Source organism: Callithrix jacchus, chromosome 6 (genome assembly GCF_049354715.1).
Source record: "Callithrix jacchus isolate 240 chromosome 6, calJac240_pri, whole genome shotgun sequence".
Classification (NCBI taxonomy): Eukaryota; Metazoa; Chordata; class Mammalia; order Primates; family Cebidae; genus Callithrix; species Callithrix jacchus.
The window spans coordinates 124,748,542-124,765,309 of NC_133507.1; the positions used below are offsets into that span (position 1 = coordinate 124,748,542).

At 37.9% G+C, this 16,768-nt stretch overlaps 1 protein-coding gene across 16 annotated transcripts in view; it reads right to left on the reverse strand.

Moving 5' to 3' along the window:
* RAPH1 (Ras association (RalGDS/AF-6) and pleckstrin homology domains 1) overlaps window positions 1-16,768 on the reverse strand; it is a 91,082-nt gene that overhangs the window by 7,654 nt on the left and 66,660 nt on the right. For 14 of the 16 annotated variants that reach the window (XM_035305415.3, XM_078328242.1, XM_078328241.1 and 11 more), the window contains 6 exons: window positions 15,600-15,665; window positions 13,882-14,025; window positions 12,882-12,992; window positions 7,487-7,585; window positions 6,723-6,843; window positions 3,423-3,565 (listed from right to left, as the gene is read on the reverse strand). In XM_035305415.3, coding sequence (XP_035161306.1) covers window positions 3,423-3,565; window positions 6,723-6,843; window positions 7,487-7,585; window positions 12,882-12,992; window positions 13,882-14,025; window positions 15,600-15,665 — 684 coding nt within the window. Of the gene's footprint in view, window positions 1-19; window positions 1,225-3,422; window positions 3,566-6,722; window positions 6,844-7,486; window positions 7,586-12,881; window positions 12,993-13,881; window positions 14,026-15,599; window positions 15,666-16,768 lie in introns of those variants that run through there. The other 2 variants (XM_035305417.3, XM_035305416.3) reach the window with 2 other exon arrangements.

A 16,768-nucleotide genomic window follows, 5' to 3' on the forward strand; every position in this document is an offset into this window, starting at 1 on the left:
AAAACAACAAACAAAACAGTTATAGAGGTAAGCTTTCATTGTGTAAAACTAAAAACCAGGGAGTCTGGGACATGCATGAAGAGGATGCAGAAGTTGGTGGTGATCATAAAGAGGCTAAAATCTGATTCTGTGGGCAAGAAGGAAACAGAAAATTTGTTTTACCCCACAGTAAAACAGCTAGACCACCTAACAATCTAGGAAAAATGTCCAGTTGCAAAAGCTGTTTGAATGGTGACAGGATGCATGACTTGTGACCTTGGCTGTTATGACTTTGACACAGCCTGCCCTACTGGAACCCTCTGTGGCAGGCCTCTGAGCACTGGACTTGCGAGGGGAGATTTGATGTCTCCAGTTCACCTTTCAGTCCATGACTGCATCCACATCAAGCAGATGCCATACTGGGTTTAGGAGGGCTTCCTGGTGGAATGAGGATGGCTTTTTGATGCTAGTAAGCTGACACAGGAGAGTATGAGAGTGCTGAGCAGGCGTGCACAGTCACACAGGAATGAGTAAGCTTGACACACACACTCGTGTTCGTGTGAGACACTTGCATCCAACATGCACAGAAGTCCAGCAATGCAGGTAAAGGGGGGACATTCTTTACATTTGTTTTACTGGAAAATATATAAAGAAATGCTTTGTAAACATTACAGCAAAAGATTGTAAAAATATCATACAGAAAAAGCCAGAGGAAATTAACAGGAAGCTCTTGAAGGCTAGAATAAAGAAAATGTATCAAGAAATGGAAGCTAGCATTTGCCAACAATCAACCCATCTGGGTACCTCATGGCATTGCTGAAATGATCACATCTGGTAGTTTATTTCATGGAGCTAATCATGCATGATGGTGGTTCAGGTACTTTGAAAAGAGGAAAGGAAGGACCCCTGTTGTTTTAAAATCTTTAGGTACACCTTTTAGGCTCTTTCAACAAACTTTGAGGATCCAAGATAAACCATTTGTTTTCAATTATGAATGACATCGAGAATGCATGGATTAGTGAACTAGAAGGCTCATTACAGGACTGAATTCCAGTGGCCATCAGATACTCACATGTTTATAATTACACAAAAAGATAAAAGTATTAGTCTGTGAGGTTTGGTTACAGTCATCACCGAGGTTAATGTGTTTCCAGAGAACAACCCCTGACCTTAACTTGACCCTGTCTTGGCTGCTTCAGGGGCGCAGGCCTTAGCTGTACAGGCCTTCTCACTTGGCACCTGAGACTGAGGTAACAGGAGAAGAACAGAGTGGTCATTACTCCTGATGGCAGGGTTCCTACTCTTCTGAAACTCTGTGCAATGACAGAGTTTGCTTCTTAATCATAGACCATTTTGGGTCTGTGATTTTGTTTTTCCCTGGTCTTACACATAAGTAGGTTCTATAATTTAAAATGAACACGGATCTCTCACCATTAGTAATTTGGTAAGGCAAAGGGTTTTTCTTTAGCCATCTGAATTCTGTAAACCAATTTCTCTAGTACATTTTTAGAGTACTAGCTCCATCCAAATTGATTAAATGGGGGAAGGGAGAGAGAATTATTTCTTAAAAGTTTGAGTCTCTAGTAAGGGAGTTAAATAAACTCAAGTGTTTTGAGAATGTAGATCATTAGAACCAATTTTCAAATGTTCATTTCTGAAGCAAAGGGCTTCAGTCCCACATGGTGCTGCTATACTAAGGCTTTCTCTACCCTAAGGGAGCCCAGTTAGTGAACCACATATGCGAATGAAGGAATAAAAGGAGGAAAAATGCCCATTTATTCTCATTCATGAATGTACCTGTATAAGTGATTAAGACCAAAAGCACCCCCCCCCACAAAAAACAAATAAATAAATAAAAACAATTATTAATAAAAATAGTAAAGCCCAGGGTGCCACTGGTTCCTCAGTGATGGAGTGACCTCTTCCATATTGAAATGGTGACTATAGCCAGGACACATCCTTGCCTACACAACTACAGAGGATGTCTGATAGAAGACCATGATGTCTTTCAAATGAACTCAAGAATCTATTTTTCTAATTATAGTCTTGCAATAAAATATACTCATCCTTCAGTCTCACTGAACAGTCTACTATGCAAAGCTCAGGAATCCAAAATTTTAAGGGGATTGATTTGAATTTAGTTTTCCACATAAAGTATAATTCAAAAAAAAATCATCAATGCCCAAAGAAATGGCAAAAGCATAAAAAAAAAAAAAAAAGGAATAGGTCTAAATAAATTAACCAATAAAGAAATAACTGGGCTGAGTATGGTGGTTCATGCCTGTAATCCCAGCACTTTGGGAAGCTGAGGCTGGAGGATCGCTTGAGGCTAGGAGTTTGAGACAAGACCAGCCCAGGCAAAATAGCCAGACCTTGTCTCTACCAAAAAATAAAAAATTAGCCAGGCATGGTGGTATGTACCTGTAGTCCCGACTACTTGGGAGGCTGAGGTGGGTGAGGAGGCTGAGGTGGGTGAGGAGGCTGAGGTGGGAAGATCACTTGAGCCCAGGAGGCTTAAGTGAGCTATGATAACACCACTGCATTCCAGCCTGGGCGATGGGAGAGGACGTTAAAGAAGGAAGGTAGGATGTGAAGGAAGGAAAAGAAGGGAGAGAAGGAGGGAAGGGAAGGAAGGGAAGGGAAGGGAGGGAGGGAAGTTAGGGTTCGAGGAAGTGAGAAAGGAAAGGGGGAAAGAAAGGAAAATAAAACAGAAGAAAGAGAGAAAAAGGCTGGGCAACCTCTGTAATCCCAACACTTTGGGAGGCCAAGGTGGGCAAATCACGAGGTCAGGAGATCAAAACCATCCTGGCTAACATGGTGAAACCCAGCGTCTATTAAAAATACAAAAGTTAGCTGGGTGTGATGGTGCACGCCTGTAGTCCCAGCTATTGAGGAGGCTGAGGCAGGAGAATTGCTTGAACCCAGTAGGTGGAGGGTGCAGTGAGTGAGATCACACCACTGCACTCCAGCCTGGCAACAGAGTGAGACTCTGTTTCAGGGAAAAAAAAAAAAGGAAAGAAAGGAGAGAGAGAGAGAAAGAAAGAGAGAGGAAGAGAAGAGGAGAGAACTGTAAACAGCTTCTCTAGAATTTAGGGTATTGCCATAGATGGTGTTTTGTCATCCAAATTGATTAAGGGTAGAAAGGAAGAAATTGTTATTTCTTAAAAATCGAAGCCCACTGATAAAATAAACTGCCAGGATTTTTGTTGTTGTTGAAATTTTATGTTATGAGAGCCAATTTGTAAATATTCATTTCCAAGGGGAAGTGAAATCAACAGGTCCCCCTGAACTGTCTTTACCCATTAAAATTAGGAAGGCTGAAAATTAAGAAAGGAGCCTGAAATAAGGCCAAATAGATACCCAATAGAGATATAAGAGAACAATAATTTAAACCCAATAGAACACCAAAGAATTTTCAACATAAGTTAAAACAAAGTTGTTACCTTGCTGGTCTCTTCCAACTGAGTGCCTCGTTTCCAGGCTTCAGAGAATATGGAGCTCACGATGCTCTGGGAACGGATGTGTCCTGCTGGCTGGGTGTCAGAAACTCCACTATCAGACTGATTGGAGTGATTTGACTGAGACTCTGTTTAAATAGTTTTTAAAAAATAGGATTAAGAGAGTCAGTATTCTGACAGTATTAATATGTATGTCTAGTTAGATCTTTTACACAAGGTCAAGTGCTGTGTAGAACAGCACCAAGTTATTTTAATTCATTTCATCATAAACACAGCCAGTATTTTCTATCAGAAAACTTCCCTTACCTTGGAATAGGAAATCTCAGATTAGTCTGAAATACTTTACCATGAGAGACTGATAATTATAATAAAAGATTCACATAACATTATTGGTATCCTGATACCCTGTTTTGCATGAAATCAACTCCAAAAGATAAAAGCATTAATGAACCATCCATCAGTAGGGGTCTCTCAATCATGTATTCATTACATTGAGAATCAGACTTTTTAGGCCGGGCACAGTGGCTCACACCTGTAATCCCAGCACTTTGGAAGGCCAAGGTGGGCGGATCATGAGGTCAAGAGATTGAGACCATCCTGGTCGGCTAACATGGTGAAACCCCATCTCTACTAAAAATACAAAAAATTGCCTGTAGTCCCAGCTACTTGGGAGGCTGAGGCAGGAGAATCACTTGAACCTGGGAGGCAGAGGTTGCAGTGAGCCAAGATCATACCGCTGCACTCCAGCCTGGGTGACGGAGTGAGACTCTGTCTCAAAAATAAAAATAAAAAAATAAAAAAATAATCAGCTTTTTTAATACCCCTGCCCTAAGGCCACCCCAGAATTGTAACTTAGGAATTCAGATCTATACATGATGATTACTTCCTTTTTTCTAGCAACGAACAATACTTAGAATTTGACCCTCTAGTGGGAAGTGTGTTTCCTAGGGATTTAGTATTGGCTGCATAGGCGGCAGCTGTGCTGTATCCTGGCCTCCCGGCAAAGCACAAAAAAAAGTCTTGAGGGGAGTGGGGCCTGGTGGGAATGGCTGTGAGCATACAGCTTCTCTCTGCCGCCTGGGCTGAGGGACTAGCAAAATTATTTCAATGGATTCCAGATTAGGTAAGGTAACCATGTGGACACACCCAACTTGATGCCTGGTATCTAAAGGAACCTCAAATGTTAAAGCTGATTCCATCCAATCACTGTGATGGGTGGGTATCATGAGATTGTGATATTAGGCACTTCAGCCGGTGTGGTCAAAGGTAAGAGCCACAAAGAAATCCTAAACCCAAACTCCTTTGGATAAAGTTAAGATAATATCCTCAGGGGAAAAATATAAAGCAACATAAAATAAAACTTACTCTATTTTCTTCTTTCTTGATCACCCAATGGTGAGTCATTTTAAAAAAGTTAAAACTTCACTAGCTTCATTTATCATCTTTTTAATAGATATTAAAATACTTTACACAAAGTATATGAATGATGCTGGAGCAGGAAAAGGCAGTATACCTAACTACTTCATAAAATAATGTGTCAAAGCACTTAAGTGCTAGGTAAAAATTTTTGAAATACTCATCTTTTCTCAATCTTCTTTAATTTCCTTTTCTAAAATCCTACTTGCTACATACTTTTACCTTGTCTTTCCTAACATGTGTTCTGGGTTTTTTTTTCTCCTATTTTAATAAATATTTTGTTAGAATAGTTTTAGATATTTGAATATTGGCCTTAATCACATGGTTGCAGCAGTGTTTGTCAGGTTTCTCCACTGTGAAGTTACCCCTAATCCCCACTCCACAATCATTGGAAGCAAGTCACTAAGCACAGCCCACACTTGAAGAGTGAAGAGGTAAGCTCCACTTCCTTCAGGGCAAAGTGTCTATAGAAATGATTTAGAAATCTACACAGGACAGTTGTCTCCTCTTCCCCACTTATTTATTCAATTATTTATTTATATCAGTATAAAATGATCCGATATTTATGTCCATGGGTTACAATCCTATACTACATTACTTATTGTATTGCCCAAATTGTTCCAGCTTTGGCCTTTAGAACTCTTTCAGACTGGCTCCTCTATGTATCCCTTTGACATATTCTCATCTGGTTTTTTTTTTTTTTTTTGAGACAGGGTCTCATTCTGTCACCCAGGCTGGAGTGCAGTGGTGTGATTATAGCTCACTGCAGCCTTGAACTTTTGGGCTTAAGCAATCCTCCTGCCTCAGCCTCCTGAGTTGTTAGGAATATGTGCGAAATCTGGCTAATTTTTAAAAAAATGTTGTAGAGATGGCATCTTGCTGTGTTGCCCAGGCTGGTTTTCAACTCCTGGGCTCAAGTGATCCTTCTACCTAGGACTGCCAAAACATTGGCATTACAGGCATGAGCCACTGTGTCTGGCTCCACTGTCATTTTTTAAGCATTCCCTTACTTCCTGGCATCATAAGATGCTCCAGACTCATCTTGTATATATATATATTCACTTCTGCAGCCCTATAATCAGCCATTTCTCTGAGAGCTCTGGTTTCTTTGTTTGGAGAATGGCATTAGAAACCATGATCTACTTAGCAGCATCCTTGGCCAAAACTTAATAAAATGAAAAAAACAAAAAGAAACCTCTGTGATCTAGGGACTGGATATTCTCATTGTTCCTGGGGTATTACTGCTTCTAGTCCTCTCAGTAGACAAAACTACGAAATGTCTGTGTATATATACATTCTAAATTTGTTTTTACTCAATATTTAGAGACAAAATAGAGTCATACAGCTTTAAATATACTACTCTTAAACTTATTATTTCTTTCATCACATACAATGCAGGAATTAAAAAATTCCCCTTTTAGATGACATGGATCTCATTCATGAAACATGTTGAATTGAAGGAAGATTTATCTTAAGATATAATCATAGCACACTTGTTTAAACGATGTGGGAATCTAAAGGAGGGCAGCTTCATCATGGATTCTGAGTACAAAGACTCTTTCCAAGTAATGTTTTGTCACAAATTATGCATCAACAGTTTTCCAGCAGTATGTATATTTTGAATAAATTTTATAAATATAAACAACTGGCTTTAGAAGTCTCTATACTGATTTTTCATTTCATATATATTTGTGAACTAGCCCATAATATTGACCCTCTAATGATTTTTAAAAAGTCATCTATTTTAATTTAGAAATTGTATGGCTCTGGTTTTTCAAGAATCAAGCTGAAATTTCCAGGTCTACTATCGGTCTCTACAGAGACCTTCATATTAACAGCAAAAAAGTGCTTTGAAGCATTCTGAACTACCTGGGATGCTGGAAGAACTGGATCCTGATTTAATGCTGGAGCTGGATAAGGAAGTCCAATCATAGGCTGACTCTGTCCTCTTCAAGGCTTCTTGGTAGTTCATATAGAGCTGCTTCCCATACTAAAAAGAAGACAGGAAGTGATGATATCTAAACTTTACTGAGTATGATACGGAAGGATAAGGTAAAATGGGAAACATATTTCTGTTTACTGATTGATGGTCTGTATTAAAATTAATACCTACGATACTTCAAAAATTCTTCTAATACCATAAATTATAATCTACTCTTATTTCTCCTCATTTTTAGAGGGGCAGCAAGAAATCAACACTTGATTCTGTTCATTATAAACATTAACGTTTTCTCACCCCAAATTTTTTATCCAAGGCCAGCTTTTCAGTACTTTTTAGAATTGCTCCAAATGTGGTTGGTAATGATCATTACTTAATTTAATTTTTCCAAAACTTACTTTACTTAGGCTAAACTCTACTATGTAAGAATCATATAATGCATCCTCCAAAGCCAAAATAAATCACTTTGATACTATACAAGCTTTTACCAGCAGTATTATTCCATGTATGCCAAATGTTAAAAGTATATCCCTATACACAAGGAAAAAAGACAGCACTTAAAACATAAACCTTAGGCCTGAAAAAACGAGACACTGGCAAATCCATGAACATGAAATAATCAGAATTGTCACGACAATGAAAACTATATCATCAAACACTCATTATTCCATCATCAAATCAAAAGGAGACATGCCTTTGCGATGCGGATCCCATTGACCCACTGATGCAGTGTCCTCACATCATCGCAACAAAGGTATTTGATATACTGAGATTTCTTCTGGATCTGTGGGTGCTGTAAGATTAAAGACAAAATCCAACTAAGTCCCTTGAAGAACTAAAGAAAAACAAACTTTATCAAAGCTTAAACATATCCTGACAAGTTATAGACCATTAGAGTAATGGCCAATACATTTATGCTTCTTACATGGCCATAAGGTCAAATAAAATAGCCCATAAGAATTTTTACAAAGTAAATGAGAAGGAAACTTGTGTAAAAATTTAGGTCAAGCTGTCCAAGTTAAAATAGATCTTCACATCTTGGAAAATTCCCAAACATTCCTTCTGTATTTCAAAGAAACAAAGTTAATCAAGGTTAACAAAGTCCATAAAATTCTCCATCTGTAAGATTATGAAAGAAAAAATGTTTAATTTCACTTTCAACCCACTGAAATTATGAGTGCAGAAGACTCCAAATCAGAGAGGGACTCTGACAAAACTTCATCATTTGTCTGGAGGTGAGGTGATTTATTAGACTGAGAACACCAAGCCTGTGGCACAGCACCTGGGACAAGAGTCTACAGTCACACCTGTCACTGAGGTGGAGACAGGTGAGTACAGCCCTGTAGGCCCCTACAAAACTGCAGGGCTGCAGCATGTGCCTCCAGGGGACATGCAGCTCTCAACAGCATCATCACATTTAATTTAGTTTTCACAACCCACTGCACTTTTCAGTTGAGGCTTGGATGAGAGGTGACTGACTGAACCTTGGCTATAAAATACAGGCGTTAGGAATATGTTTAAGGATTTTTAACAACTACTAGGTCCTTGGAAATAAAAGCCCTAAATGATACTTGTTCTGAATGTAGTGACTTAGGATTACCACATCTTTTTTCAACTGTTCTGAAAACTAAAAAACTAATGGCTGTGTTTTGCCTAGAAAAAATTTTAAATTTGTCTTCAGTTATAAGAAAGCAAAAAAAGCTTTAAAAGAATTTAGTTTTCCAAAATTCCCCAATCACATTCATTTGTTGTGAAAATCCATGAGATCAATAAAATAAGTAATTTAAATATATTTTCAATGCTGCAAGAATAGATGGCCACCATCAGAAGTCATATATCTATCTGCATTGATCAATGACTCTGGTCTACAATAAGAAAAAAAAAATTAAACCCATTAATTCTATTCTATTCTTTGTTTTTCAGAGCTCAGCTCCTATAACATTTAATACCAAAACCTATTTTCTTGTTGAAAGTTATAGTCAGTTTTAAACAATAAACCCTCAACAGTAAGAGGTTAGCAAAGTAATACCTAACAGTCTTCCCTCCTGATAATACAGGTCCTCTCTTGGAATATGCTCCTTGTCCATGGTAAATTACATTATAATAAACCATCATAATGATCTTGAAAAAGCAAAGGAGGACAGATAAAGAAGTATGTATTCTTCTATAAAAGGAAGGAGGAGGATTTTACCTCATTCATTCATTCAACAGATACTTATTGAGAACTATTTGCCACAAACTATAGTTTGCGCAGAAGATAAAATAGGCCAACTGAAAAGAGCTTTCTTAGTGTTGCCAATGAGGGCTGAAGAGACTGTTCTGCTTCATGGAGGCACTGCCTGCAGGACAAGGTTCAGAGATCTTAGCAAGCTGCTTTAGATGGCTGGCAGCTACATCACCACCCACTCCCTTCATGGCGATTTGCAAACCATTCTTGACTGCATGGATGTTCAACTGTAGCAGAAGCCCTGAGAGTACATGTGTGCTTCTATTTGTTCTGTACAAAAATAGGGCTTTTTTTTTTTTTTTTTAAATCAACACAACATCTGGGAAAATCAAAGAGAAATTATCTTCCATCCTGTTCTCCTCATCTCTCTAACCTGGGAATACAGATAATATGCTGAAGAGTACTACGATGTAACTATTTGAGTCTTTTTAAGTCAAGTATCAGATAATTTGCTACTTTAAAATTCCTTCTAGAACCTCAAAAAAGTTTTTCATCCTCTCACATAATAAAGACATTCATCACTTTCCTTATGGTCATCTAGGCTCTGTACAAGCACCTCTGCAGACTATGTTTTGGTAATACATTATTTTATTAAAAGTGGCATTTACTGCACCCTTTCTATGTACCAGACACTAGGTGAAATATTTCACATACTTTACATTTTCATTCAATACTCACAAAATCCCTCTCATTTACGTATTATCTCCATGTTCCAAGAAGAAAGTAAGGCACAGAGTAAGACTAAAACAAAAAGTTACTTCCGGTAAGTGAAAGGTAGTACTAGAATTTGAACCCATGCAATCTCATCCCAGAGTGGATGCTTTTAACTACAATTTTTTTCTTTTCTTTTTTTTGGGGGGGCAGAAAGTGATTTATTTAGGTAGAGAAAGAGAAAAAGAAGAGGAAGAGAGAAAGCTTTCATGAGAGAGTGTGTGGAAGGGGACCCCAGAGGGGAATTAACTATTATTTCATACTACTATTGCCTTATTAAAATGTGCCCCCTTTGAATCTGCTACCTCTTCTCCTTTTTTTCCCCACAATATTATGCTGTCACTTTCAAAATTACACCAGGGTTAAGATGAAGTCTGGAGGAGACATTCATTGCTAAAAACCAGAAGCTCAACATGTGGATTCTTAATGAGTCCAGAGAATATATAATGAAACTGCTCCCAAAACAGATGAATATCTATTAAGAAAGAAAGGTCAACATTTCATTTTTAAAATGATGCTAACCGGTTGGGCATGGGTCCCTATGGCTATCTCTTCCTCCCCACTTCTTTCCTGGCAGAATGTTACCTCTCACCTATATCCCACAGGGTGTGAATTCTGACTGCTCTAAGCCAACCACAGTAGTTTTATTCCCTTGTCAGTGATTGGCTTGTCAGCAGAAAATGTACTCTGGGCCAATAACTCTCAAAAGGAGGGGGGTTTAGTAGCTTCTATAAAATAGTTCCTTTCTCTTATAAAAGACAAATACAGACAGCAATAGTCCCTTTTATGCTGGCTGGATCTACATGTGATCCTTAGAACTGTACCAGCCATCTTGTGACTATGAGGTGAGTCAGCCTGAGAATAAGCTGATATGTGAAAGCAGAATAAGGAAAGATGGGAAGAATTTGAGTTCTCACTGACAACCTTGAGCCACTGAAACAACCAACTCTTATTGTTTTTATGTATGAGATCTCCCAATAACTTTCTTTTATATGGATTATGTTTACTGATATTGAAGGAGTTAAAAATGTATCATGCTGGCATATCGACTATTTTAAGCTAAAAGACACTTGAAAAATAGCAGGTACAGAAGATCACTCTGACCTTCTTACTATTTCTTAAAAGCAAAAGACGAAATTACCATGAGAAAGATGCCTTCCAAATACTAGAAAGCCATAATATCTTTCTCCTCAGGGACAAGTTGAAACCAACAGAATTCTGTACAGACCTTGTTAAAATAACTCGTATCTCTAAGCCTTCACATAGAATTTAGTTGTTTCTTCACAAATTATTCTTTGTCCAACCAGTATACAAGTAACTGACTCTAACTGCTTCTTTGAGTCTTCATTTCTTTATAAGGGCTCCCATACCATGTAAAATTTCTATTATGTTTTTCTCCTGTTGACCTCTCTTATGTTAATTTATGTGCCCAGTAAGGACCCTAAGAGGATGGAAGTGAAGTTTTTCCACCCCAGCAATATTTACATTAGAAATTAAAACTAAGAAAAAATTAAACTATAAGAATACACAGGCTAGGCCAGGCATGGTGGCTCATGCCTATAATCCCAGCAATTTGGGAGGCCAAGGGGGCAGATCACTTGAGGCCAGGAGTTCCAGACCTGCCTGGCCAACATGGTAAAACCATGTCTCTACTAAAAATACAAAAATTAGCTGGGCATTGGTGGGGGCGGGTGTCTGTGACCACAACTACTCAGAAGGCTGAGGCAGGAGAATCGCTTAAACGTGGGAGGCGGAGGTTGCAGTGAGCAGAGGTGGTGCCACTGCACTCCAGGCCAGGTAACAGAGCAAGACTCAGGCTCAAAAACAAACAAACAAACCCCAAAAAGAGTAATACACAGGCTGAGTGCATGGGTGCAGTGGCAGTGGCTCACGCCTGTAATCTCAGCACTTTAGCAGGCTGATCACTTGAGGCCAGGAGTTCAAGATCAGCCTGGCCAACATGGCAAAACCCCATCTCTCCTAAAAATACAAAAATTAACTGGGTGTGGTGGCATGTGCTTGCAGTCCCAGCTACTTGGGGGACTGAGCTTAGAGGATTGCTGAAGCCTGAGAAGTCGATGCTACAATAAGCTGTGACTGTGCCACTACACTGCAGCCTGGGTGACAGAGCAACACCCTGGTTCTCCAAAAAAAAAAAAGTTGCCATTACAATATACTGAAAATATACTGAATTTTATCAAAGGAATCAAAACTCCAAAATCCTAAAATCCTAAACAAATGGCAGTTCCCAAACTGAAGTGACAATTCTCAGAGCAAACTGAAACATGATACAAACACGTAGACCTAAGTCATTACCAAGGAATTAAAAAGATGGAGCTAATGAGAATAAAATTATTTCTATAATTTTCTTGAATTTTTGTATGTCATTTTTATCAGTGTTCTAATAGATCACTACAAATTTGCTTAAAATGTTAGTTCTTCTCAAAAGTACAGATACAATCAGTGTAAGAAGTACAAAAGCTTGAATAAAGAAGAAAAAAGGAAACCTCCCTAAAAACAGCTCAGATAGATCGCAATACATGCTTGGGCTATCATGTTTATAGTTCAGGGGAAAAAAAAGCAAGAATTATTTCTGGACCAGATGACAGCTAGTCTGATTTGAACTTGGACACAGTGCCCTCTGATGGTTTGCTGAATAAGTACAGGAAAAGAACTAAAGCACATTTATGACCTACATTCAGCTCCATTCCTAAAATAAGCCTGCTGTTAAATGAGAATCTCAAATTTATATTCAAATATATTGCCGGGTGCGGTGGCACGTGCCTGTAGTCCCAGCTACTCGGGAGGCTGAGGTGGGAGGATCGCTTGAGCCCAGGAATTCTGGGCTGCAGTGCTCTATGCTGATCAGGTGTCTGCACTAAGTTTGGCATCAATATGGTGACCTCCTGAATATATTTTGTATCTTACAACTCAAAGCTTACAATTCACTCCTTACCCAGAGATAACTGGCTCCGGGTCTGCTGTGATACAGCACATGCTTCTTTTCCTTACCACACTTCGCTATTCCTTTTCAAACTTCAAGAATAAAGCAAAAAGTATAATTGATGGAATCCAAACAATTCTAAAATGGCCAATAATCTGCTCTATGTCTAACATCAATTAAAACTCCTAAAAAGAGATATGTGCTTACCTTTAGCACCAGACAGTAGTCTGTAGGTGCTTTGTATTTGTTACGATAGTCCTGGCCATAATAAACATTAACATGATCCAGCTGGAGAAAGCACACCAAGTCCCGAGAGACCTAAAATCAAAACACCAAAAAGACTAAATAAATAATAATGTGCAAACAAGTAAATATACCTGGATAACAGTTTCTAGTTAAGAATCAAAACTTTACTTTTACTAATACTAAATAGAAATTACTGCTGTTTTACACAAGACAATGAGATGCTCCATACATGTTTCTTCTTTAATCATCGACATAATAAAAAAGGTAGCCCAATTTATTTACTGTTTTGTCATTCACAAGGAGCACTACTTGTTTGGGAGTGTTGTCATTTTAAAGATATTATCAATATAGCCTAGTATATTAAAAGCAATATAGTATAATAGAACTCTCTGGAAAGAACAAGGAAATATCAAGTCTTTCGGTGCCCATAATGCATATGTCAAGTACAATGATTCACAACTGGGGAGTTCCTTCACCACTTAAATAAGGGCACAATGTATGCTCATAGGATTGTTGTGAAGACTAGATGAGAATATACTGTAAAAAAGTTTAAAACAGTCCTGGTGCCCAATAAGCACCGAACTGACGGCTACCCAAGGGTGGCCCTTAGCAGAAGCATATTACCCAATCAAGATCAAAAAGCTTGTAATCCCAGAGAGCTGAGCTGTTCTTCCCAAACAGAAATAAACAAAACTACTCTAGAAAGAGTCCCCAAAAAACAATAAATAAAACTATGATTTCAAACTTGGTAAAGAGAAGTGAGATAGGCCCAACTAGTGACCAGAGAAGAAAGAACTTTCAGGTTTCCTCTTCTTTATAATAGTAATAAACAAAGCAATATTTTGTGTCTTCCATGAACTGAAACAAATCATAGCCTGGGTTCATCTTGTCAGCATACTCAATACAAATTAAAAGCAATTAGCATAAAGAGGAAGTTCAAATTCCAACAGAAGGGACACACCTTTGCTTTTCCTTTAGGGACATAGTAGATACCAGATGCTCGCAAGAGAAAATAACGCTTTTTCCAGGACTTCTTGCCATCATCTTTCAACCAAAGGACTCCTTCAATTTCTGGTACAGTTACAGAACTTCCACAAAAACATTCCTAAAACAACAAGATGATTTGTAAAGACTTATGATAGTTGGATTCTCACAATAAAGTTGTGTTTAATCCTGTGAAATGCATGACAGTTATTAAACAAAAATGGTTTTATATTAAAACTAAGCTGCTAATTTAACTTCAATTAGAACTTTCTGGCCAGGTGCAGTGGCTCACACCTGTAATCCGAGCACTTTGGGAGGTGAAGGCGGGCAGATCACTTGAGGTCAGGAGTTCAAGACCAGCCTGGGCAACATAGTAAAACCCCATTTCTACTAAAAAACAAAACAAAAATAGGCCAGGCATGGTGGCACAAGCCTGTAGTTCCAGTTCCGTGGGCGGTTGAGGCATAAAAATTGCTTGAACCTGGGAGGTGGATGTTGCAGTGAACTGAGATTGCACCACTGCACTCCAGCCTGGGTGACAGAGCGAGACTCTGTCTCAAAAAAAACCCTTCTATTCTACACAATATGAATTTGGAACTACTATGGCAATCCTAAAATGTTTATTATGTAAAAATGCCAATTATACATTTAATGCTGAATTTTTACCTACAAACTGTTACCTAATACTGTTTCAGAGAAAAACTAACTTGACACATTAACTGAGCTGCATATAACCGTACTTAAATGTCTTTCAAACAGCATAGTTATACTAAATTTAATAAAACTGTCAGGGCTAACCAAACACTAGACTTTTTTCACTACATTTAGATTAGCTGTCAAACTAAATAGGAATATATTTTAAAATAATGCCACATGCTAAGTGTATGATTAAACTTTAAAACTATCCATTTATGTGACTCTAAGACAAAGAGGGCATTTATTTAAAAAATACTGGCCAGGCGTGGTGGCTTACACTTGTAAACACAACACTTTGGGAAGCTAAGGTGGGCAGATTACGAGTTCAGGAGTTCGAGACCAGCCTGGCCAACATGGTAAAACCCCATCTATACTAAAAATACAAAAAATAGCTGGCCATGGTGGTGGGCACCTATAATCCCAGTTACTCAGGAGGTTGAGGCAGGAGAATCGTTTGAACCTGGGAGGCGGAGGTTGCAGTGAGCCGAGATTGTGCCATTGTACTCCAGCCTGGGCGACAGAGCAAGACTCTGTCTTGAAAAAAAAAAAAAAATTAATACTAGGTTGAAAGGACTATAAACACTCAAAATTCTAAGTTCTCAACACTATGATAAAAATCTAATATTAAAGAAATCAATCATGTATTTGTGAAAGAAAAAAGAAATCCTCAGAAAACTAATATAGGACACTAATATAGGACATTTGGGCCCAAATTAATTTCTTTCTCCTCAAAGTTCTGAAAAATAAGAAATTATAAGCAGGATTTTTACTTAACTGTAGCTAGTATCACTATGAAAAGTGAATGCTGATCTTCACTTTCCTAACTGCCTTGCTGGTAAGTAAAGGTTTATTCAGGTTTTCAAGTATACTGACTTCTTTGATTTTAGTTCTTTAAAATCAGCCAAAAATTCAATTACGGTTTTCCAAAAGATGATCATGATAAAAAAGGTACTTAATATTTTAATTTTAAAACGTGCAGGAAAATGGGGGTTGTCATACCTCCAAGAGAACTTCTTTGTTTCTATCTGCCATCTCAGCTGTTTCCTTTTTCCCCAAAAGATAATTCTGGAAAAATAAATATATGAAAGGGACATGTGGGGGAGGAAAAAAAAGTTAAAGGATAAATCCATTCTGTTATTCCCTTGGCACAGAATGTGTGCATGTTTTCTTCTAGAAAAATAGCAACTCTAATTTCTGTTGGTATAGAGTAGAATAATGAGGGTAGTACTCCTTTGAAAAGTTACCTGTATATGGGCATCATCACTAAAATGCTTAACACAGGTTCCTCCTTGCCTGTCCACTTGTCATAAACTGCCCTCACCCATACGTGAGATGCTATTACATTCAACAGGTGGCAAATACGTTTTGGGATAGCTAACGAAAGCTACATTTAAAGAATCTGTAAGTACAAGTAAGGCAAATTTCCTTAAAATATACTGATCCAGACATAGAAAATTTGTGTTCTGGCTTTTTAAGAAGAAATCCCAAATTCTCTGGGACTATAATAATCTCATTTACTTGACTCAACTAAAAATCTGAATTCTAATTATTAGTACACAGTCATCCCTTGTTGTCCATAGGAGACTGATTCTAGGACCTCCCCTGTATATCAAAATCCACTTATGCTTAAGTCCCTTATAAAAATGGAGTCATATCTGCATATAACCTACACACATTCTCCCTTATACTTTAAATCATCTCTAGATTACTTGTAATATCTAATACAGTGCCTACACATCACTTAATGTCATGAATTCCATGCAGTACTCAATGTGTGGCATATTCAAATTTTGGTTTTTTTTTGGAATTGGAATTATTTTTCTGAACATTTTAGATCTGCAGTTGGGTGAATCTACAAATGCAGAACCCACAGAGTTAGAGGGTTGACTCTAAGTATTTTTTGTAACTGCCTACAAAAAGATCTGTTGATACCCTCAAATACATATTCTTCACTAAGACATCCAAAAGAATGTCATGATTAAGGCACCTGAAGCATAACTATGCAATACCTTTAACACTGCTGCTATTTTTCCTCGTTACTACTTTTTACTGTGGAGTTGTTTTTTCTCACCTACTGAGTTTTGTAAAATGAGAATCTAGGTATTGGGAACTATTAACTCTAACATTATTTTGGAACAAGGAAAGATGTCAAATAAATCAAAGTAAAC